We start from the raw sequence: 23,462 nt of genomic DNA on the forward strand, positions 1-23,462 counted from the left end.
TTGGTACCAAACCTATTGACACTATTCCAAAAGATAGAGAAAGAAGGAATCTTCCTTAAATCATTATATGAAGCCAGTATCACCTAATACCAAAACGAGGGAAGGACGTAACAAAAAAAGGAAACTACATACCAATATCCCTGATGAAACAGATGCAAAAATCCTCAACAAAATACTAGTGAACTGAATCCAAAAGCATATTGAAAGGATAATCCACCATGATCAAGTGGATTTCATAACAGGGTTGCAGGAATGATTTAACATTTAACATATGCAAGTCAATAAATGTGATATACCACATAAGCAGAATTAAAAACAAAAATTACATGATCATCTCAATAGATACAGAAAAAGCATTTGACAAAATCCAGCATCCTTTTATGATTAAAACCCTTGGCAAAACTGGCACAGAAGGGACATACCTTAAGGTAATAAAAGCCATCTACAACAAACCCACAATCAACATGACACTGAATGGAGAAAAGTTGAAAGCATTCCAGCTGAGAACTGGAACAAGACAAGGATGGCCACTTTCACAACTTCTATTCAACATAGTACTACTGGAAGTGCTAGCCAGAGTAATCAGAAAAGCAAAAGAAAGAAAAGGCATCCAAACTAGTAAAGAGGAAGTCGAAGCGTCTCTGTTACTGATGATATGATCGTATACCAACAAATGACACTGGGATAGTTGGCAAGCCAAATTGTAGAAGAATGAAACTACATTCTCATCTCTCATGTTATACAAAAATCGCATTATACAAAAAACTTAAGATGGAGAAAAGACTTGAATCTAAGACCTGAAACCATAAAGATTCTAGAAGATAACATCAGTTATCTTTGGGTTCTTCATGACCAAGAACCCAAAAGCAAATGTAACAAAAATAAAGATAAATAGATGGGACTTAATTAAGCTAAAAAGCTTCTGCACAGCAAAAGAAATAATCAGCAGAGTAAACAGACAACCCACAGAGTGGGAAAAATTTTTCACAATCTATACATTTGACATAGGACTAATATCCAGAATCTACAAAGAACTCAAATCATCAAAAATAATAATAATAAAAAAATCCCAGGGTTCGGCACGGTGGCTCACACTTGGAATCCCAGCACTTTGGGAGGCCAAGGCAGGCAGATCACAAGGTCAGGAGTTTGAGACCAGCCTGGCCAACATGATGAAACCCCATCTCTACTAAAATACAAAAATTGGCTGGGCGTAGTAGTGCGCGGGCCTGTGATCCCAGTTACTGGGGAGGCTGAGGCAGGAGAATGGCTTGAACCCAGGAGGCAGAGGTTGCAGTGAGCCGATTGTGCCACTGCACTCGAGCCTGGGTGAAAGAGCAAGACTCTGTCTCAAAAAAAACAAAAAAGAAAGAAAAAGAAAAAAGAAAAGGAAAAAACAATCCCATCAAAAAGTGGGCTAAGAACATGAATAGACAGTTCTCAAAAGAAGATATACAAATGGCAAACAAGCATAGGGAAAAATGCTCAACACCATTAAGTATCAGAGAAATGTAAATTAAAACCACAGTGCAATACCATCTCACTCCTGCAAGAATGGCCATAATTAAAAAATCAAAAAATAATAGATGTGGGCCAGGTGTAGTGGCTGTAATCCCAGCACTTTGGGAGGCTGAAGCAAGCGGATCACCTGAGGTCAGGAGTTCGAGACCAGCCTGGCCAACATGGTGAAACCCCATCTCTACTAAAAACACAAAAATTACCTGGAGTTGGTGGTGGGCACCTGTAATCCCAGCTACTTGGGAGCCTAAGGCAGGAGAATCACTTGAACCAGGCTGGTGGAGGGTGCAGTGAGCCGAGATCATGCCATTACACTCCAGCCTGGATGACGAGAGCAAAACATCTCAATAATAATAATAATAATAATTAGATGTTGGCGTGGATGCAGTGAAATGAGAACACTTTTACACTGTTGGTGGGAATGTAAACTAGTACAACCACTATGGATAACAGTACGGAGATTCCTTAAAGAACTAAAAGTAGAACTACTATTTAATCCAGCAATCCCGTTACTAGGTATCTACCTAGAGGAAAATAAGTCATTATATGAAAAAGTTACTTGCACATGCATGTTTAGCAGCACAATTTGCAATTGCAAAAATACGGAACCAGCCCAAATGCCCATCAATCAATGATTGATCAACACCTATATATACATATATATGCATATGTGTATATATGTGTGTATGTGTATACATACACCATGGAATGCTACTCAGCCATTAAAAGAAATGAAATAATGCCATTCACAGCCACCTGGATGGAAATGAAGACTATTATTTTAAGTGAAGTAACTCAGGAATGAAAAACCAAACATCCCGTGTTCTCACTTACATGTGGGAGCCAAGCTATGAAGACGCAAAGGCATAAGAATGATACTTTAGATTTTGGGGACTCAGGGGAAAGGGTAGGGGGGGTGGCAAGGGATAAAAGACTACACATTGGATACAATGTACACTGTTCAGGTGATGGGTACACCAAAATCTCAGAAATCACCACTAAAGAACTTATCCGTGTAACAAAAAAACCACCTGTTCCCCAAAAATCTATTGAAATAAAAAATAAATAAAAATAAACAACAGAAATTGAAACTAAGTGAACGAAAAAGGAGTTTGATATTCAATCAAAAAGTTACACATACATGCCTTTTGGCCTGAGAAGTCAGACACTAATCATATTGTTGTTCCCCTGTACATCATAAGTCATTATTCTTTTGCTACTTTCAAGATCTTATCTTTGGCCAGGTGCAGTGGTTCATGCCTGTAATTCCAGCATTTTGAGAGGCTGATGCAGGTGGACCGTTTGAGCACAGGAGCTCAAGACCAGCCTGGGAAACATGGAACAACCCCATTTTGACAAAAAAAACAAAAACAAAAAAAACAAAAAAAAACCTTGTAATTCAACTGTCTGACTGATTGCTTTTAATTTTTATTTACCTGTTTGTTTTTTTTATTTTTAGAGACAGGGTCTCGCTTTGTCACCTAAACTGGAGTGCAGTGGCAGGATCATAACTCACTGCAGCCTAAAATTTCTGGGCTCCAGCAATCCTCACACCTCAAACTCCTGAGGAGCTGGGACTACAGGTGCATGCCACCACACCTGGCTAATTTTTAATTTTCATAGTGTTGGGGGTCCCACTCTCACTGCCCAGGCCGGTCTTGAACTCTGGGGCTCAAGCAGTCCTCCCATCTGAGCCTCCCAAAGTGCTGGGATTATAGGCATGAGCTACCCGACCCAGTGATTATTATTGTAATCCCTACAGCAACCACTAAGAAAGTTATTAAATATATATAACAATATATTTATCCTATAAATGCAATGTAGGTTTAACAGAAAATTAATTAATGTAGAAGACTGATGCCACCAAAATGGCAGAGTAATCTGGCTTCACTCCCTCTCACAGAAAACTAAAATCAAATATCCAGGACCAAAATTACCATCAGCAATATCCCAGAACTCTAATATGAGGCTGAGACAATCACCAGGATTTCCACACAGAAGTGGAAAAACTCTGAGCAGACAATAAGAGAAACAGACTTCTCTGTGACAACCCTCACTCCAGGCACCACACATGGAAAATTGCTCCTGGGTTCACAGTTTCTACACCAGAAAATGTGAGATTGAGGTAGACAACCAGCTTTCCCATCATCTTGCATTCCCTTGCAGGAAAACCATTCCTGCCTCAACCCACAGGAGGTATCACAAGTGCCTGTAAGAAGAAAAATCCCCCAAAACAGCTAGAAACAAAGAGAGGAGATAGGACTAGCAACCCTAGCCCATGTAACTCTGTTCTTCATCTCAGCCAAAGGAGATGCCAAATTAAAGTGACTTCTCAGTAGCTCCACACTGTGAAAGAAATACTCCACAAGTTTTCTGGTCACAAACATCTAGCCAGCCTTCCCACATAGCCAGAGTATCCCCTTTGGGATCTCCCCACCTCCCCCCACAACCCCATCTGAGATGCGCAGTGCTCTGAATGTTCACAAGAGCCAAGGCAAACCTGGGCTTAAGGCACCATCTATTACCAAAAAGGAGATGGTGATCTAGGAATAAGGGGACTCACAGGGCAACTGCAAAGAATGTCTAAGCAGGCCGGGCGCAGTGGCTCAAGCCTGTAATCCCAGCACTTTGGGAGGCCGAGACGGGCGGATCACGAGGTCAGGAGATCGAGACCATCCTGGCTAACCCGGTGAAACCCCGTCTCTACTAAAAAAATACAAAAAACTGAGGCAGGGCCGGGCGCGGTGGCTCAAGCCTGTAATCCCAGCACTTTGGGAGGCCGAGATGGGCGGATCACGAGGTCAGGAGATCGAGACCATGCTGGCTAACACGGTGAAACCCCGTCTCTACTAAAAAATACAAAAAATTAGCCGGGCGAGTGGCGGGCGCCTGTGGTCCCAGCTACTCGGGAGGCTGAGGCGGGAGAATGGCGTGAACCCGGGAGGCGGAGCTTGCAGTGAGCTGAGATCCGGCCACTGTACTCCAGCCTGGGCGACAGAGCGAGACTCCGTCTCCAAAAAAAAAAAAACTGAGGCAGGAGAATGGCGTGAACCCGGGAGGCGGAGCTTGCAGTGAGCCGAGATCGCGCCACTGCACTCCAGCCTGGGCCACAGAGCGAGACTCCGTCTCAAAAAAAAAAAAAAAGAATGTCTAAGCAAATATACCCTAGAAAGACCTAAACAAGTCAACCAGTGAAGACTAGAATAAACCACAATCCATCTATGCAAAGCCATAGATGTACATCCACAAAAAAAAAAAAAAAGGCAGCCAACATGGAACCCCTAGCTCCCCAAAGAAAGGAGCCAGTGACCAACCCTAAGGAGATAGCAATGTTGAACTCTCAGATCAAGAATTAAAAATAGCAGTTTTAAGGAAACTCAGTGAACTCTGAGATAACACAGAAGAACCATTCAGATATTTATCAGAGAAACTTATGAAACAGAAATATTTTTTAACCTTTTATCTCATTGCACTCCTGAGAGCAAGATGGGTCACCAGCAGCTATACTGGAGCCACCCGCGAAAATTCAGCCAGGGTTCTCTCTCTTGTCGCATCTGTTCAAATCGGCACGGTCTGATCTGGAAATACGGCCTCAATATGTGCCGCCAGAGTTTCCCTCAGCACACAAAGTATATCGGTTTCATTAAGTTGGACTGAATGATCTTCCTTCAAAGGATTATCCAAGGCATCTACTCAATGAAAGACCATGATAATTCTTTGTACATAAAATAAAGATTTGAAAAAACAAATACTTTTTAAAATATTAAACTGAGGCTGGGCATGGTAGCTCACACCTGTAATCCCAGCACTTTGGGAGGCCAAGGCGGGCCAGAGTTGGAGATCACCCTGACCAACATGGTGAAACTCCATGTCTACTAAATACAAAAAAATTAGCCAGGCAAGGTGGCAGATGCCTGTAATCCCAGCTACTTGGGAGGCTGAGGCAGGAGAATTACTTGAACCTGGGAGGTGGAGGCTGCAGTGAGCCAAGATCACACCACTGCACTCCAATCTGCACAAAAAGAGCGAAACTCTGTCTCAAAAAAAAAAAAAAAAAAAAATTAAACAGAAATCCTGGAACTGACTAATATATTTGCTGAACTGAAAGCGGCATTAGAGGTTCTCAACAGAAGAATGGATAAGCAGAGGAAAAAAATAATTGAGCTTGAAGACAGACTATTTGAAAATACACAAGACAGAAAAAAGAAAAAAGCATGAAAAGGAACAATGAACACCTACAGAATATAAGGAATAACCTCAAAAGTGCAAATCTCAGAGTCATTGGTGTTCAAAAGGGAGTTTAAAAAGAGCAAGGGGTAGAAAGCTTATTCAAAGAAATGATAACACAAAACTTGCCAAACCTAGAGAAAGATATACCCAGGTGCATAGAGGAAACCATACAAGCCAGGAGGGAGTGGATAACACATTCAGAGTGCTGAAGGGGAAAAAAAAAAAAAAAAAAAAAAAACCCTGTCAACCAAGAATACTATGCCCAGCAAAACTTTCCTTCAGATATGAGATAAACAAAAGCTAAGAGAATTCATCACTATTAGTTCCATCTTACAAGAAATGCTAAAAGAGAATTCTTCAATTTGAAAGAAAAGGATAACTAACATGCAAAAAGAAAACATTTGAAGTCATAAAACTCACTGGTAAAAGTCAGTACATAGATACATTCAGAATACTTCAACATTGTGGCCAGGCATGGTGGCTCACTCCTGTAATCCCAGCACTTTGGGAGACCGAGGTGGGCAGATCACTTGAGTCCAGGAGCTCAAGACCAGCCTGGCCAACACGGTGAAACCCTGACTCCACTAAAAATACAAAAATTAGCTGGGCGTGGTGGCGTGCACCTGTAATCCCAGCTACTTGGGAGGCTGAAGCAGGAGAATCGCTTGAACCCAGGAGGGGAGGTTGCAGTGAGCCGAGATTGTGCTACTGCACTCCAGCCTGGGCAACAGAGTAAGATTCTGTCTCAAAAAAAAACAAACTTTAATATCATAATTCATAATTGTGTTGTATAATCCATTCATATCTCTAGTAGGAGGACTGTGGGGAAAAGAGAGATCAGACTGTTACTATGTCTATGTAGAAAGAAGTAGACATAAGAGACTCCATTTTGTTCTGTACTAAGAAAAATTCTTCAGCCTTAAGATGCTGTTAATCTGTAACCCTAGCCCTGTGCTTGCAGAGACCTGTGCTGTGTTGACTCAAGGTTTAATGGATTTAGGGCTGTGCAGGATGTGCTTTGTTAAAAAAGTGCTTGAAGGCAGTATGCTTGTTAAAAGTCATCACCATTCTCTAATCTCAAGTACCCAGGGACACAATACACTGCGGAAGCCTGCTGAGACCTCTGCCTAGGAAAGCCAGGTATTTTCCAAGGTTTCTCCCCATGTGATAGCCTGAGATATGGCCTTGTGGGAAGGGAAAGACCCATAAAGGGTCTGTGCTGAGGAGGATTAGTGAAAGAGGAAGGCCTCTTTGCAGTTGAGATAAGAGGAAGGCATCTGTCTCCTGCTGGCCTGGGAATAGAATGTCTTGGTGTAAAACCCAATTGTACGTTCTATTTACTGAGATAGGAGAAAACCGCCTTAGGGCTGGAGGTGAGACATGCTAACGGCAATACTGCTCTTTAATGCACCAAGATGTTTGTGTAGTGTACATCAAAGCACAGCACCTTTCTTTAAACTTATTTATGACACAGAGACCTTTGCTCACATGTTTTCCTGCTGACCCTCTCCCCACTATTACCCTATTGTCCTGCCACATCCCCCCTCTCTGAGATGGTAGAGATAATGATCAATGAATACTGAGGGAACTCAGACCAGTGCTGGCGAGGGTCCTGAGGGTCCTCCATATGCTGAGCGCCGGTCCCCTGGGCCCACTTTTCTTTCTCTATACTTTGTCTCTTATTTCTTTTCTCAAGTCTCACGTTCCACCTGACTAGAAACATCCACAGGTGTGGAGGGGCTGGCCACCCCTTCAGAGGACTAAAAGACCCATCTATCCAAAATAATAACTACAGCAACCTGCTAACAGATAGGCAACATAGAAAGATGTATATTGAGAAAATGTAATGTACCATAGTTTAGAAATATTTTCTCCCTTCCAACACCTTTATAGATAGAGTATACTTCGGGCTTGGCCACATGACTCGCTTTGATCATTGGAATGGTGGCAGGCATGATGTGACCCAAAAACATGAAAAGCAGTTGCACAACTGTGCTTATTTTCTTCCCCTTCTTCTATCACCAGAAGATCATTCCCAGCTATCCTACTGGTTCCAGGAAGAGGATGACAGACAGGTGGAGCAGAGCAAAACCTCTCTAGCCAATTCTCATTTAGAATGGGAACTCCAGTCAATCCACAGATTTGTAAGAATAGATGATTGTTGTTTCATGTTACTGAGTTTGTTTTGTTTTGTTTTGTTTTGTTTTTGAAACAGTCTCACTCTATTGCCCAGGCTGGAATGCAGTGGCATGATCTCAGCCCACTGCAACCTCTACCTCCCAGGTTCAGGTGATTCTCCTGAGCATTCTACCTCCCAAGCAGCTGGGATTTCAGGCATGCACCACCATGCCCGGCTAATTTTTACTTTTTTTTTTTTTTTTTTTTTTGTACTAGAGACCGGGTTTCACCATGTTGGCCAGGCTGGTCTTGAACTCCTGAACTCAAGTGATCCACCAGCCTTGGCCTCCCAAAGTGCTGGGATTACAGGCATGAGCCGTTGCACCTGTCCAACTGAGTTTTGCTATGGTTAGTTACGTGGCATTCTTGTGGTAATAGTTAATTGGCATACGTAGCAACCAAGAAACAGTAAACATCATACTTAATAGTAAACCACTAAAAACGTTATTTGGCTGGGCACAGTGGCTCATGCCTGTAATCCCAACACTTTGGGAGGCTGAGGCAGGTGGATCACTTGAGCCCAGGAGTTCGAGACCAACCTAAGCAAAACAGTAAAAACCTCTCTCCAGCAAAAAAAAAAAAAAAAAAAAAAAAAAAAGCCAGGCATGTAGTACACACCTATAGTCCTAGCTACTTGAAAGGCTGAGGTAGAAGGATCACTTGAGCCTGGGAAGTGGAGGTTGCAGTGAGCTGAGATCATGCCAATGTACTCCAGCCTGGGTGACAGAGCAAGACCCTGTCTCAAAATGTAACAAGATAAGAATATTTATTGCCGCATTCACTCAAAATTATATTGAAGATCTTAGGCAAGGAAATGGATATTAAAGGTATAAAAATTAGAATGAAAGAAATAAAATTACAGGAAAGTTGTTATGTGTAATTTACACACAACAACTGTAATGTGTGATGGCAGAGGGTTTTGAGCAGAGGTAAAATGATCTGACTTACATGTTTAAAAGAGTATTCTGACTGCTCTGTAGAGAATAGGATGAATGGGGGCAAAGGCATAAACAGGAAGACCAGAAAGGAGGCTACTACAACAATCCAGGCAAAAGACATGATGGCTTAGATTGGGTCAGAGGTAGTGGAAATGTCAGAAGTAGTCAAGTTCTGCATAGATTCCAAAGGTACAGCTATATGCTTTACTGATGGGCTGGCTATGGGATAGAAAGAAAAGAGTCAAGGGTAATTCTGAGCATCTAATACATTGGATTTATTTATTTTTTGAGGGGGGTGGTTTGAGGCAGAGTCTCACTCTCGTTACCTAGGCTGGAGTGCAATGGTGCAATCTCGGCTCACTGCAACCTCCACCTCCCAGGTTCAAGTGATTCTCCTGCCTCAGCCTCCCGAGTAGCTGGGATTACAGGTGCCCGCCAACACACCCAGCTAATTTTTTGTATTTTTAGTAGAGATGGGGTTTTACCATGGCGTGGCCAGGCTGGTCTTGAACTCCTGACCTCAGGAGATCCTCCCGCATCGGCCTCCCAAAGTGCTGGGGTTACAGGAATGAGGCATCGTGCCCAGCGCTACATTGGATTTATTGAGATAGGGAAGACAGAGAAAATGGTGGAGAAGAGGGGCAGGAATTGAGAGTTCTGTTCTGGACCGGTTGCAATGGCTCATGCTTATAATCCCAGCACTTTGGGAGGCCGAGGCAGGAGGGTCACTTGAGCCCAGGAGTTTAGGACCTACCTGGGCAACAATAGGGAGACTCGTCTCTACCAAAAATTTAAAAATTAGCCAGGCATGATGGCATATGCATGTAGTCCCACCTGTTGGGAGGTTAAGGTGGGAGAAATGCTTGAGCCCACAAGGGCAAGGCTGCAGTGAGCTGTGACTGTACCACTGCACTCCAGCCTGGACAACAAAGTAAGATCCATCTCCGAAAATGTAAAAAAAAAAAAAAAAAAGAATTGTTTTGTACCCACTGATTTTGAAAAGTCAATTAGATATCCAAGTGAAAATGATGGCCGGGCACGGTGGCTCATGCCTGTAATCCTAGCACTTTGGGAGGCTAAGGAGGGCAGATCACTTGAGGTCAGGAGTTCAAAACCAGCCTGCCAACATGGTGAAAGCCCGTCTCTACTAACAAAAAAAAAAAAATTAGCTGGGCATGATGGCAAGCCCCTGTAATCCCAGCTACTCAGCAGGCTGAGGCAGGAAAATCACTTGAACCAAGGAGGCAGAGGTTGCAGCAAGCCGAGGTCGCATCACTGCACTCCAGCCTGGACAACAGAGCGAGACCCCATCTCAAAAAGAGAAGAAAAAGAGAAAATGAGTAAGCCACTGAATATAGGAATCTAGAATTCAGAGGAAAGGTTTGGGCAAGGGAGAGAAAATGGAAGTCTTCAGCAAGTAGATAGTATTTAAGGCCTTAGAGTTAATGAAATGACCCACAGCGTGTATGTAGAGGGAGAAGAAAAGAGGTCCAATCACAGAGCCCTGTGTATTCCACTGTGTAGAAGTCGGGAAACTGAAGAAGAACCAGCAAAAGAGACCTGGGAGAAGGAGCCAGTGAAATATGAGGAGAATCAAGAAACCAAATGAGGAAAGTGATTCAAGATATGGTATTATGTTTTCATAGAAAATGACCTTAGGAGACACTGCTAATGATTTTGAAATGAAGATGACACCTTCGACGTTTTTTTTTTTAGGTGGAGTCTTGCTCTGTCTCCCAGGCTGGAGTGCAGTGGCACAATCTCGGCTCGCTGCAACCTCGGGCTCCCAGGCTCAAGCAATTCCCTGCCTCAGCCTCCGAAGTAACTGGGATTATAGGCGTGAGCCACCGTGCCCAGCCTCAACATATTTTCAAATGGTACAATAAGATTTATATTATAGGCTAGGTGCGGTGACTCACACTTGTAATCCCAACACTTTGGGAGGCTGAGACGGGCAGATCACGAGGTCAGGAATTTGAGACCAGCCTGGCCAACATAGTGAAATTCCATCTCCACTAAATGTACAAAAATTAGCCAGGCACAGTGGCACAGCGCCTGTAGTCCCAGCTACTTGGGAGGCTGAGGCAGGAGAATCACTTGAACCCAGGAGGCAGAGGTTGTGGTGAGCCGAGATCGTGCCACTGCATTCAAGCCTGGGCAACAGAGCAAGACTTCGTCTCAAAAAGAAAAAACAAACTATATTGTATTATTACTATTATATATTATACCTAGCCTATATTAGAGAGAACTAATAGGACAAAATGTTAACAATTGTTGGATTTAGATGAATGACGTACAGGTGTTCACTATGCATTCCTTCAACTTCTCTGCATGTTTGACTGTTTTCACAATAAAGAGATTAGGGTGATTGTTTTTGAGGGTTTGAGACAGGGTCTTGCTCTGTCGCCTGGGCTGGAGTGCAGTGGCACCATTATGGCTTACTGCAGCTTCAACCTCTTGGGCTCAAGGAATCCTCCTACCCCAGCCTCCCATGTAGCTGGGACCACAGGCATGCACCACCACTCCTGGCTAATTTTTTGATGTTTTGTAGACATGGGGGCCTCACTTCATTGCCCAGCTTTGTCTCAAACTCCTGGGCTCAAGTGATCCTCCTGCCTCAGCCTCCCAAAGTGCTGGGATTACAGGCATGAGCCACCATGCCCAACCTGGGGATACTATTTTGAGAATAATGAGTAATAAACCACATTCATTTAACTGCTTTTAAGGTCAATAACTTTATATTCCTCTAATACCCAGGTTGTGGTATCCAAACACCATTTCCCACTAAAAAAGACCATGAATCGCTGGAAAAAAAAAAAAGTAGCTGATACCAGCTCTGGTCTAGATATGCACAAAATGAGCCCAGAACATTTTATATTAAATAGCAAGAAAACTGGAAATTTATGTCAGAAGGACTCAGGAACTAACTTGAATAAGTTCCCACTGGCCAAAACTGTCCTATTTTGGCCAGTGGGAACAAAATAGTTATGGCAGCAGCAGGCTGTCTGCAGTGGCTGCTGCCATCACACCAGCTGCAGCAGGGAGCTATGGCCAGGGCTGCACATTCCATGGAGCCAACAGGAGCTAGGGACAAGAGGGATCCTTGTCCCTTCCAAGTTGGGGTGGGACCTCCCTGGGTGCCACTGCAGCCGCCCAAGCCACGTCTGTGGACCCGGGCATCCCTGTACTTTCAGGCCCGGGAGCAGGCAGGAGCCCCGCCCTCCCAGGTGTAACTCAAAGAGCGGCTGCAGACTCAGGAATCCCTGTCCTCTTGGGGCCCTAGAGGGCCTCACAGACTCAGAAATTCCTGCTCCCACTGACTGGCTTCTCCCTGCTGTTGATGCCTACTCCAATCTCAGAGCAAAGTCAGAGCAGAGCCTGGGCACTGTCACAGCCTAGCCGAGTGTGCACATACTCGGGGCAGAGCTGACACACCAGTCCCCTGCTGCTTCAGTCCCCTACAGATTTTGGGTGCCAATGAGCATAGGAGGGAAGCCAACTGGGGTCTGAAGGCAGCTCAGCACTGGCCTGCAGGCACCTTTTGGCACCTACAGCCTGGGCACCATGAATGGCAGCAGGAGGCAGACAGGCTCCTGGGTGGATGGGGCAGGTCCCTGGTAAGGCCCCACTTTCAGGCCAGGGAGGGCCTGAGGCTGGTGACCGGGCTGCCCATCCCACTATGGGAGTGGGAACTTGTGGTGACCCTTCCAGGCCCACCCATGGCTGCCCATGGACCAATTGGCATGCACTTCCTCCCCTCTAAGGCCCATAAAAGCCCAGGCTCTGAACAGATGTCAGGACAATCAGCTGCAGAGAGGAGCTACCCACACCAAGGCCTCCTCTGTGGGAGCTGCAGATGTTGGGACAACCAGCTGCAGAGAGGAGCAACCAACTTTCGGGCCTCTGCAGAGACTACGGGATGACATGCCTGCAGAGAGAAGCCACCCACTCTAGGGCCTCCCCTTTGCTGAGAGCTGCACAGATGACAGGACAACCAGCTGCAGAGAGGAACTACCCTCCCTGCTGATAGCTGAACACTTGTCAGGACAACTTGCCTAGCAGAGAGGAGCTACCCTCTCTGCTAGGAGCTGAACACTCCTCAGGACACCCTTGCTAGGGAAAGGAGCTGCCCCCTGCAGGTTTCCTTTGAGCTGTTCTATTGCTCAATAAAGCTACTGTTTGTCTTGCTCACCCTTCACTTGTCTGCATACCTCATTCTTCCTGTCTCAGGACAAGAACTCAGGACCCACCAAATGGTGAGGTTAAAAGAGCTGTAACACAAACAGGGGTGAGACATGACCCTTGCTTGCCATGTTGTGGGTGAAGGCAAGAAGAGCTGCAGCCCTTCGGGGAGCGTAGCCCTGGGAGCTCCCCAAGCCAGGGCTGTGACTCCCTCTTTGAGGCCCCGCTGTTCCTGGCATCTCCAAGCTTCCAGGCACCAATATGTTCCCCAGTGCCAGCTGTGGAAGCTGCTTGCCATGTGCCTAGTCTGGCTGCAGGCTCGCAGGGAGCTGGTGCCATGCTGGCACCTGGAACTGCCTGCCCCACTGCAGTACCCGGAATGTCTGACCATGCACAGTGGCTGGACACAATGCTCACTCACATACCCCTAACTGTTCCACGCCTGTCTCACCCTTGGCAGGCATGGGACCCAGGCTGGTAGCATGAGCCAAGCATAGGCTGCCAGGCTGGGTGGGCGAAACGAGCCCAGAGGGCTTGAGCAAAACTGGGGCAAAGGCACCACCAGCCACAGAAGTTTCGGGCCAGAAAAAGGACACCCCAAAGATCCCCTAACAACAGGACAAGCATCAAAAATGATAACTGGGCACAGTGGCTCACACCTGTAATCCCAGCACTTTGGGAGGCCAAGGCAGGTGGATCACCTGAGGTCAGGAGTTTGAGACCAGCCTGGCCAACATGGTGAAATTCTGTCTCTACTAAAAATACAAAAATCAGCCGGGTGTGGTGGCAGGTGTCTGTAATCCCAACTACTCAGGAGGCTGAGGCAGGGGAATTGCTTGAACCTGGGAAGCGGAGGTTGCAGTGAGCCGAGATCACACCACTACACTCCAGCCTGGGTGACAGAGCAAGACTCCATCTAAATAAATAAATAAATAAATAAATAAATAAATAAATAAATAACTGGGCTGGGTGCAGTTGCTCATGTCTGTAATCCCAGCACCTTGGGAGGCCAAGGCAGGAGGATCACTTGAGGCCAGGAGTTTGAGACCAGCCTGGGCAACATGGTGAGACCGTGTCTCTACAAAAAAATTAAAAATTAGCCTGCTGTGATGGCACATGCTTATAGTCCTAGTTACTTGGGAGGATGAGATGAGAGAATCACTTGAGCCCAGGAGGTCAAGGTTGCAGTGAGCTTTGTGCCGCTGCACTCCAGCCTGAAAAGAGACCCTGTCTCAAAAAGAAATAAAAGATAACTAGCAATAATTGAGTACATCATATATGCGTTAAATTATGAGTTCATAACGGTACTTAAGAAAAACCTCACTGGTCAACTTTGGAAGATGCTGGGGAACCAACTCATTACTTTGAAAGCTGGTAAAATAAGTGAGAAACAAGTATTTATTCTGCCTTTCCTAGGAAATGTATCTCTGTGTAACAAATAGTTAATGTGGAAAAGTTTCTCCTTATAGAAGTATTCTACCTAATACTTCTATAGGAATTCATTCAAAGAAGGAATGATAATATTATTTTCTAACTTTTTATTTGAGACAGGGTCTTGCTATGATGCCCAGGATGGACTCGAACTCCTGGGCTCAAGTAACCCTCTTGGCTCAACTTCCCAAGTAGTTGGGACTACAGTCATGTGCCACTATGCCCAGCTTTAACTCCTCTATTAATGAACCTAAACCAGTGGTTCTTAATCAGGGTCAATTTTGTCCCCCAGAGGACAACTAGCAATGTCTAGACACATTTTTCTATTGTTATAGTTGGGAGGAGGTGCCACTGGCATCCATTAGGTAGAGGCCAGGGATGCTGCTAAACATCCTAAAATGCACAGGACAGCCCCCTACAATAAAGAATTTTCCAGTCCAAAATATCAATAGTGCCACAGTTGAGAAACAAATATCAGTTATTAACATCACAAAAAGACCACCATTGTATACCTCCAGATAGAAGTGCTAAAACCACCTACAAATTAGTTTTGCCAAAATAAATCTAAATTTGATTAAGTTACCAATTTATATCAAATACAGAGGATGGAGGAACATGCTAAATTACAACAGAAATCAAGACTCTAAGAAACCCTACAGGACAAATGAACTAGTTTAAAACAAATAGAAAAAAAGATGGAGAATAAGCATAGATCTGCAAAGACTTAAGAAACATGGCTGGGTGTGGTGGCTCACACCTATAATCCCAGCACTTTGGGAGGCCAAGGCAGATGGAATGCTTGAGCCCAGGAGTTGAGACTAGCCTGGGCAACGTGGCAAACTCCATCTCTACAAAAATACAAAAATTAGACAGGTGTGGTGGTGCCCACCTGTAGTCCCAGCTACTCAGAAGGCTGAGACAGAAGGATTGCTTGAGCCTCGGAAGTGGAGGTTGCTGTGAGCCAAGATCAACCCACTGCACTCCATCCTGGGTGATAGAGCCAGACCCTGTCTCACAAAAAAAAAAAAAAAAAAGAGAGACAGACAGACATATCACCTGTAAAGTACAGGCCTAATTTAGATTTTGATTCAAATAAACAATTTTTAAAAATCAAACGTAAGACAGTGGGGGAAATGTAAACAACTGGATGCTTGATGATATGAAGGAACTATCGTTATTTTTTGGTGTGACAATACTGTGATTTGGTTTTAAAGAAGAATCCTTATCATTTAGAGATAACATACTGAAAAGTTTACAGGATGAAATGATATGTCAGAAATATACACAAATATGGAGTGAGGAAGAGGGCACGGGTATAGATGAAACAAGATTGGCCATGAATTGCTCATTGGAGAATCACTGGTATAGAAGGGTAAATGAAAGCGGTACTTTCACCTAGGCCAGGTCAAATATGAAAACAGTACAACTGAGGCAAAGGCAAACCAATTTTGCACTATGGGTTTCCAACAAAATGGTCTTACTAATCCAACGTAAATAAACATTCATTATTCTATTCTGCGTGTATGTGTTAAGACATTTTCCATCATAAAAAGTCTGAAAAACAACAACAAAAGGTTTTTTTTGAGACAGAGTCCCGCTCTTGTCGCCTAGACTGGAGTGTAATGGCGCGATCTTGGCTCACTGCAATCTCCGCCTCCCGAGTTTAGGCGATTCACCTGCCTCAGACTCCCAAGTAGCTGGGATTACAGGTGCCCGCCACCTCGTCACGCTAATTTTTTTGTATTTTTAGTAGAGACGGGGTTTCACTATGTTGGCCAGGCTGGTCTCATCTCCTGATTGAACAACAGACACAGCCTCCTTCCTAATCAGTGTTGGCCAGGCTGGTCTCATCCTCTCCTGATTGAACCACAGTCACAGCCTCCTTCCTAATCAGTCTCCCTGCCTCCATACAACCACCGCAATCATCTTTCCAAAATAGGCATCTGGCTCTTTGGCTTGGAATTACCATTACTATTACAGGAATTCTCAAACATGATAAAGGGCCAGAACCCAATATCGGTTAAAAGATCTATGATATTACTTAAACAAAATGAGGCATAAATTCCTAGTGTTTACAGATGTCATACAACAATAGAAAGCAAATTCACAAATAGTTGTAGATGTTAGCATTAAATATGATGAATGAGCGTGTGCTGAGACCAAACGCCTCCAGAAAAAAGAACAGGATGCATGTGCCCTGGGCAATTCTGAGGCTGGCCTGCCTCCACCGGCTGTGGAAGGATTGCGAACGTCTCCCTTCCTCTCGCTCCAAACTTGTGCAATACCTTCCCTTGTACGGCGCACCAAGACAGCATCTGGCCTTCTCTTGACTCTAAGGCATCATGTATCATTTATGACCGTCTTTATTCTTTTCTCAGTAGCCCTCGACAAGTGAGTAGTACTTCTTGGCTCCAACTCTCATAAACGTGTAACCAGACTCCATTGGAAGACGGTAACCCCACGCGATACGGACTGTGCTTGTATTAATTTTCTTTTAAGGTTACTACAGAAATATTAATACAGTACTTGAGAATTCCTGACGGACGCAGCCTCGCTTCCTCAGCTCTCTCAGCCGGCCTCCGCACCCGGTACCGCAGCTTTCACTCCCGCCGCCCACCGTTCCGCCGCTAGGGGGCAGGCGGCTCAACGACGCCCATTTAAACCGTTTGCCCCGGAGTGGCCCGCCGGGATCGCGTGTCACCACCCAACCCTGGCGATGATTGGCTATTTTGCCGAGGCCGGAGGCGGAGCCAGCGGCAGAACCGGAAGTGTCTGGTACGGCAAGTGCACAGAGTCCGCAGACTGCGTGCGCACCCGGGCACCGCGCCGACTTAAAGAGGCCAGTTGCAGCCCCTCCTCTGGCCTGAGGGGACGGACCGTGTTCCTACGTGGAGGGCGGAACCCTCACACTGAGGAGGGCTGGGTCACACTGAGGGGAGGAGTCACCTTGAGAGGAGGGGTCACAATGACTTAGTGGAGTCACTCGGAGGTGGGGTCTTACTGCGTGGGAGGAACACAGAGCAAGGGGGTGCAGCACTGAGGGGTTCTGACACACACTGACGGTGGCAGTGCCACACTGGGGAAAAGTGCCCCCGAAAGGGAGGTGTCTCCGAGAGAAAGCGTTCTTTGAGGGGGTGGGATCTTGCGGAAGGAGGGGCTTCCCTGCAGGTGGTGGCTTCTCTCTTAGAGTCATTTGGACAAAGTAATAAGAGGGAGGTCCCGGCTGGGTAGTCACAGGGCGGAGGACCTGGACTCTCTTCTTTATTGGGAGGCGGCAGGATGAAGTGAGGAGGGGGGGCTAAGCTGGGTATGGGCCGGCCAAAGGCTCCCTATAGCCCCGAGGTATCACAACCTCCCGTGAAGGTAGAAGGTGTTAGGGAGGCCAGAGGTTCAAGGTGTCGGAGTCGAAGAGACCTGGGAAATGGGCAGGCTGGGCCGGGGCGCAGGCCAGGAAGGTGGACAAGTTGCTGGGCTGCCTCGGATTGCGACTGGGCCTGAGGGGCCTACGTTTCTGCCCCGTTGGTCCCTGAAGCCCAGGAATCCGGCAGGTTTCTGAGCCCGACCCACAACTGACAGTCCCAGGGAGGACAGGGGACTCCCTGGGCAGCTAAGCTTCGCATGCGCACCATCAGCCCTTAATTCCCTTTCGTTATTCAAGTTCAGGCCTGAGCTTATTTGACCCGGGCGGCCCAGGGCGTCGCGGCCGGAGAGCGGGGAGGCGGGGGTGCGCACCTGAGGGGGCGTGGCCGCTGCCGGGAGGCCGGGCTGGAAGGAGTTAAGCGGAGGCCCGGCCCAGCCCCGCCCCCGGCAGGCCGCGGAGCCTGAGCCCCGGCGGCTAAGCGGAGCAGCCGCCGCCCGCCCGCCCGCCTCCGCCCGCGGCGAGCTAGCCCGCCGGCGCCCGGGAGCGCTGCTGCCAACGTCGCCGCCACCGTCACCGCCACTGCCCGGTCCAGGCCCAAGCCCAGGCCTACGCAGAGCGGAGCGGCGCGGCGTCCACCCGGGCCCAGCTAGCCGGCGCGGCGGGGGCGGGTCCAGGATCTTCGGCTGATCTTCATTCTCAAGGCGGGAGCGGGAGTCCGGGCGCCCAGGATCTGGCTGGGCCCGCGCCCATGGCAAGCGCGGCCTGCCCGGGCCCCGGGGACCCTGCCATGTGAGGCAGGCCCGGGCTGGGGGCCCGGCCATGGCCGGGGAACGGCCCCCACTGCGGGGCCCTGGGCCCGGGCCTGGAGAGGTGCCGGGGGAGGGGCCCCCGGGGCCGGGGGGCGCGGGCGGAGGCCCGGGCCGCGGTCGCCCCTCCTCCTACCGGGCTCTCCGCAGCGCCGTGTCTAGCCTGGCCCGTGTGGACGATTTTCACTGCGCGGAGAAGATCGGGGCCGGCTTCTTCTCTGAGGTCTACAAGGTAGGACCGGCCGAGAGGGCAGAGGGGCGGGACCGAGCCTTCAACCAGAGGCTGAAACTAGGGGGCCGGGAGTGCGGGGAAGAGGGTCCAGACTCGGGCGACCCTCCCGACCTGCCCGACCCTCGCTGGCCGCCCCCGCCCCCAGGTTCGGCACCGACAGTCAGGGCAAGTCATGGTGCTGAAGATGAACAAGCTTCCCAGTAACCGGGGCAACACACTACGAGAAGTGCAACTGATGAACCGGCTCAGGCACCCCAACATCCTAAGGTGAGCGGCCCCAGTCTCTGGGCAGCTTGCTGGGCGGGAGAGGAAAGGAAAGATCCCGCGGGAAAAGTGGAACTGAGGAGGAGCTGAGGCCCTTAACAGCCTACCCTTCTGTCTTCCCCCTTCTCTTGCAGGTTCATGGGGGTCTGTGTGCACCAGGGACAGCTGCATGCTCTTACAGAGGTGAGGATAGACCAGGAAGGAGGGATTCCCACCCCCCCTTCACCCCCAAGGATAAAGGCAGTGAACAGGCCTGGTGGATCTACGGAGGACTAGTGAGAGGCAACAGGATCTCCTCCCAGGGGAGGCTTTCCTGAACTTCCCTTTAGGCAAACCACATATAAAAGGCCTCAGCTGGTCTTATTCTCTGTATCCCCTAGAATAGTGCTGTCCAATAGAATTTTCTTCAGTGATGGAAATGTTCTCTATCTGTGCTGTCCTATACAGTAGCCACTAGCCACATGTGGTTAAATTTAAATTATGTTAATTGTTTAGATTTTTTTTGTGGGTCAACTTGATTAAATTTAAAAAATTTTAAATTATTTAAGTTGTTGCACATGGCTAATGGCTACTGAGTTGAACAGGGCAACCCTAGAACATGGATGGAGGGTCCTGCAGCACAATCTTACCCCTCTGACCTCTGTGATCCTCCGGAGTGTCCCCTAGCTTATAAGTGGGGGACCTAGAATACAGACTGAAGTCTGACATCCATTCCCATTCTCCTCCTATGCACCAGTATATGAATGGGGGGACCTTGGAACAGCTGCTCAGCTCCCCTGAACCCCTATCCTGGCCTGTCAGACTCCGCCTGGCCCTGGACATTGCCCGAGGCCTGCGGTACCTGCACTCCAAAGGTGTATTTCACCGGGACCTTACATCCAAGGTAGGCTAGTGGGGTGGGTGGAGGCATGAAAGAGGGTTTGAGACTATTAGGTTGTAACTGTCCTGTGGACGTTGGAATGTGGATAACAGATATATTAGGATGTTGGAGTGGCGAGGCATTGGAGAATATTGGGGGACCAGGGTGAGGGGAGTGCTCGGAGGGACTGAATAGCACCCTGTGTTTGGAGTGTTGGGTGATGTTGCAATATTGAAGTGCCTTGAAAAACTGGGAGAGCAGAGAGGGTTGGGGTTATGCTGGAGTGACAGGGCTTTGGGTTATACATTGGGAGGCCAGAGGGCAGAAGGTGATGAGTGCTTGGGGATACTATGTGTGTGTGTGTCAGAACTGTCTAGTCCGACGGGAAGATCGAGGCTTCACCGCTGTCGTGGGTGACTTCGGGCTGGCTGAAAAGATTCCTGTGTATAGGTGAGGTGAATGTCCCTGTTCCCCCCAGATCTCCCAGAGTGCCCCTATCTGATGTCCCCAGAGCCCCAGCGATGTTTCCCTTGGGGAGAGAAGGGAGTTCACCTCATCCCCTTTTCCCTGGGGGAGATGCCTGAGTAGGATGTTTCTGACCACCCTGCCCCTGCCCCTGCAGGGAGGGGGCAAGAAAGGAGCCATTGGCTGTGGTGGGCTCCCCATACTGGATGGCTCCAGAGGTGTTACGGGGTGAGCTGTATGATGAGAAGGTGAGACATCAACCCTTCAGATCCCCAAGGCCTTCCGAGACCCTTGAGGTATTCTCATAAAGCCCCATCCATCCCCAAAACAACCCTACCAGATCTTCAGGAGTCCCCAAGATCCCTTTGCCCCTCACAGGCACCCTTCCAACACATGAAAACTGTCAAGATCCCCCACCCTCAACCAAATTCAGCTATATTCTGTCAAAATTCTGAAATGAAAACTGTTAATTCTTCCACGACACTATTATCTCTGACCCCCAGGCTGATGTCTTTGCCTTCGGAATTGTCCTCTGTGAGCTCATCGCCCGAGTACCTGCAGACCCTGACTACCTACCACGCACTGAGGTGAATGTCTCCAGGTTTGCAAAGGAAGAACTCCAGACTAGCCGGCTCATAACCAAGGAGGATTCCCTAGAGGTTGAGGTTCTGACTGGGGAGCAGAAGGAGAACCCAAGAAAAGCTGACTTGGAGGTCCCTCCTTCTGTCCCCACAGGACTTTGGCCTGGATGTGCCTGCCTTCCGAACTCTGGTGGGGGATGACTGTCCACTGCCTTTTCTGCTTCTGGCCATCCACTGCTGCAGCGTAAGATCCTCACAGCCCTTCCGCCCCACCCTGTCCCCATCTATAAGCTGCCATGGCTGCCCTATGGGACCCAGGTGATGGGAGGAAACTCAGAGACCCTGTTTCAGAGCACTGAGTGAAGCCATTCCCGTCTCTACCCATCAGCTGGAACCCAGCACCCGTGCCCCCTTCACCGAAATTACCCAGCACCTGGAATGGATTCTGGAGCAGCTGCCTGAGCCAGCCCCACTCACCAGGACTCCCCTGACACACAATCAGGGTAAGTGAGCATGACTTTGACCCAGCTTAAGTCCTTTGGCCTTTCTCATCCTTAAAACTCAGAGATGACATGGAGGAGGCTAAATATATTTATTAGTTGAAAAGGCTGGCGGTCGGGCTGGGGTAGGGTGGGAGGACATCTCAAAGAAGACAGTTTCCTAATGCTAAAGCTTGAGGGAGGGGAGGGGAACAAGTAAAAGGGGCCTGGAGATGACATCGCCCCTTTGCAAAGCACCAGGTGGGACTCCCTTTTTCAAGCTCTAGTCCCACCAGCCTCCTGGAGAATAGTGAGGCCCTCAAGGAGCTATGATCAAATGCTGAGGACAGTGATTCCAGACTTCTCTGTCTACAGGCTCTGTTCCAAGAGGGGGTCCCTCTGCCACGCTTCCTAGGCCAGACCCCCGGCTTTCCCGAAGCCGGTCAGACCTCTTCCTGCCCCCATCACCAGAATCAACCCCAAACTGGGGGGACAATCTGACTCGAGTCAACCCCTTCTCACTACGGGAAGACCTCAGGGGTGGCAAGATCAAGCTTTTGGACACACCCAGCAAGCCAGTCCTGCCTCTTGTGCCACCATCGCCATTCCCCTCCACTCAGCTGCCCTTGGTGACCACCCCGGAGATGCTGGTCCAGCCTGGAACACCTGCCCGCCGCTGCCGCTCACTACCTTCATCCCCTGAGCTCCCCCGCCGTATGGAGACAGCACTTCCAGGTCCTGGCCCTCCCGCCGTGGGCCCCTCGGCTGAAGAGAAGATGGAGTGTGAGGGCAGCAGCCCTGAGCCGGAACCTCCAGGACCAGCGCCCCAGCTGCCTCTGGCCGTGGCCACAGACAACTTCATCAGCACCTGTTCCTCGGCCGCCCAACCCTGGTCCCCTAGATCAGGACCTGTCCTCAATAACAATCCCCCAGCTGTGGTGGTGAACTCCCCACAAGGCTGGGCTGGGGAGCCCTGGAACCGGGCCCAGCATAGCCTGCCCCGGGCGGCAGCCCTGGAGCGGACAGAACCCTCGCCACCCCCTTCAGCTCCCCGGGAGCCTGATGAGGGGCTGCCCTGTCCTGGCTGCTGCCTCGGCCCCTTCAGCTTTGGCTTCCTGTCCATGTGCCCCCGCCCCACACCAGCTGTTGCCCGCTACCGCAACCTGAACTGTGAGGCGGGCAGTCTCCTCTGCCACCGAGGGCACCATGCCAAGCCACCCACACCCAGCCTGCAACTGCCCGGGGCACGCTCTTAGCAGTGGAGCCTGTGGTCTCAGGCCTCCAACTTTGGCCTTCAGGACACCCTGTAAGAACAGAGCACACTTGCTGGACAGTGCCAGTTCCAGATGGGCTGACCGGCTCTTCTCCCTGTGTAGGGGAGCCCCAGCATGGACTCGAGGGACAGAGCACTTCCAGTTCGATCCCCGGCTCGTGTTCCCATGGGGATCACTGAACCAGACACAGCATTGCTGACACATGAGACTAACACGTGCAATTATTTAAAAAGATTTCAATAAAACTGCCTGGCTGGCTCCGGGCCGCCCCTATCCACTCAACCCGTGCGCCCTCCTCCCCCGCCCCATTCTACCATGGGAAGTTCTTGCAGGGAGGCCAAAGTCCCTTCTAGAGGTGGCTTCACCCTTTTCCCAAGAACAGTCCAGTTTCAGGAAGAGGGAGCAGGCAGCAGGCTGGCTGGAAGTGTCAGGTGTGGATCAGCTGGTGGCTGGACACTGCCCAGAATGAGGGAACACAGGGAGGATATGGTCTGAGGACCCGCAGGCCTCAGGTTAGGAAGGAGGGGCACAGTTTCTTGTTGGCATGAGTGTCTGGAAGAGTAAAGTATCGGTGAGCTCCATGGTTGACTTAACTGAACCCTCATCCCGCTCACCCCGTCTCCCCCTCAGTTCTCGACAGCCACATCACCAGCCTCCCATAAGT

At 48.7% G+C, this 23,462-nt stretch overlaps 2 protein-coding genes and 1 pseudogene across 6 annotated transcripts in view; 2 read left to right on the top strand and 1 right to left on the bottom strand.

Moving 5' to 3' along the window:
• The first annotated feature begins 5,004 nt into the window (after positions 1–5,004).
• LOC108582366 lies at positions 5,005–5,329 on the top strand (annotated as a pseudogene). The gene has a single exon (XR_002517530.2). The product of XR_002517530.2 is annotated as a 40S ribosomal protein S29 pseudogene (transcript).
• Positions 5,330–18,298: 12,969 nt separating this feature from the next.
• Positions 18,299–23,071, top strand: TESK1 (testis associated actin remodelling kinase 1). 2 transcript variants are annotated; one of them, XM_003911535.5, is made up of 10 exons: positions 18,299–18,876; positions 19,022–19,143; positions 19,275–19,323; positions 19,877–20,023; positions 20,367–20,449; positions 20,622–20,712; positions 20,968–21,051; positions 21,200–21,289; positions 21,434–21,548; positions 21,900–23,071. In XM_003911535.5, the coding sequence occupies exons 1-10, from the start codon at positions 18,658–18,660 to the stop codon at positions 22,778–22,780; spliced, it is 1,881 nt and encodes a 626-aa protein (XP_003911584.1). In that variant the 5' UTR covers positions 18,299–18,657; the 3' UTR covers positions 22,781–23,071. The 2 variants fall into 2 exon arrangements, with proteins under 2 accessions (XP_003911584.1, XP_017805244.2); XM_017949755.2 differs by lacking the exons at positions 18,299–18,876; positions 19,022–19,143; positions 19,275–19,323; positions 20,367–20,449 and having other exon boundaries at positions 19,884–20,023; positions 21,900–23,056.
• The window catches only part of CD72 (CD72 molecule), a 29,384-nt gene continuing 28,940 nt past the window's right edge, over positions 23,019–23,462 (bottom strand). For 2 of the 3 annotated variants that reach the window (XM_017949756.3, XM_003911536.5), the window contains exon 9: positions 23,019–23,350. The gene's annotated coding sequence lies outside the window, so the exon portion shown is untranslated. The remainder of the gene's footprint in view (positions 23,351–23,462) is intronic. The other variant, XM_021927404.2, reaches the window with a different exon arrangement.

This window comes from Papio anubis, chromosome 13, assembly GCF_008728515.1.
Source record: "Papio anubis isolate 15944 chromosome 13, Panubis1.0, whole genome shotgun sequence".
Taxonomy (NCBI): Eukaryota; Metazoa; Chordata; class Mammalia; order Primates; family Cercopithecidae; genus Papio; species Papio anubis.

Coding starts and splice junctions, on each gene's coding strand:
- TESK1 (XM_003911535.5), top strand. CDS start 18,658: ATGGCCGGGGAACGGCCCCCACTGCGGGGCCCTGGGCCCGGGCCTGGA. Junction 20,450..20,621: donor GAAAAGATTCCTGTGTATAG/GTGAGGTGAATG, acceptor CTGCCCCTGCAG/GGAGGGGGCAAGAAAGGAGC. Junction 20,713..20,967: donor GTGAGCTGTATGATGAGAAG/GTGAGACATCAA, acceptor TCTGACCCCCAG/GCTGATGTCTTTGCCTTCGG.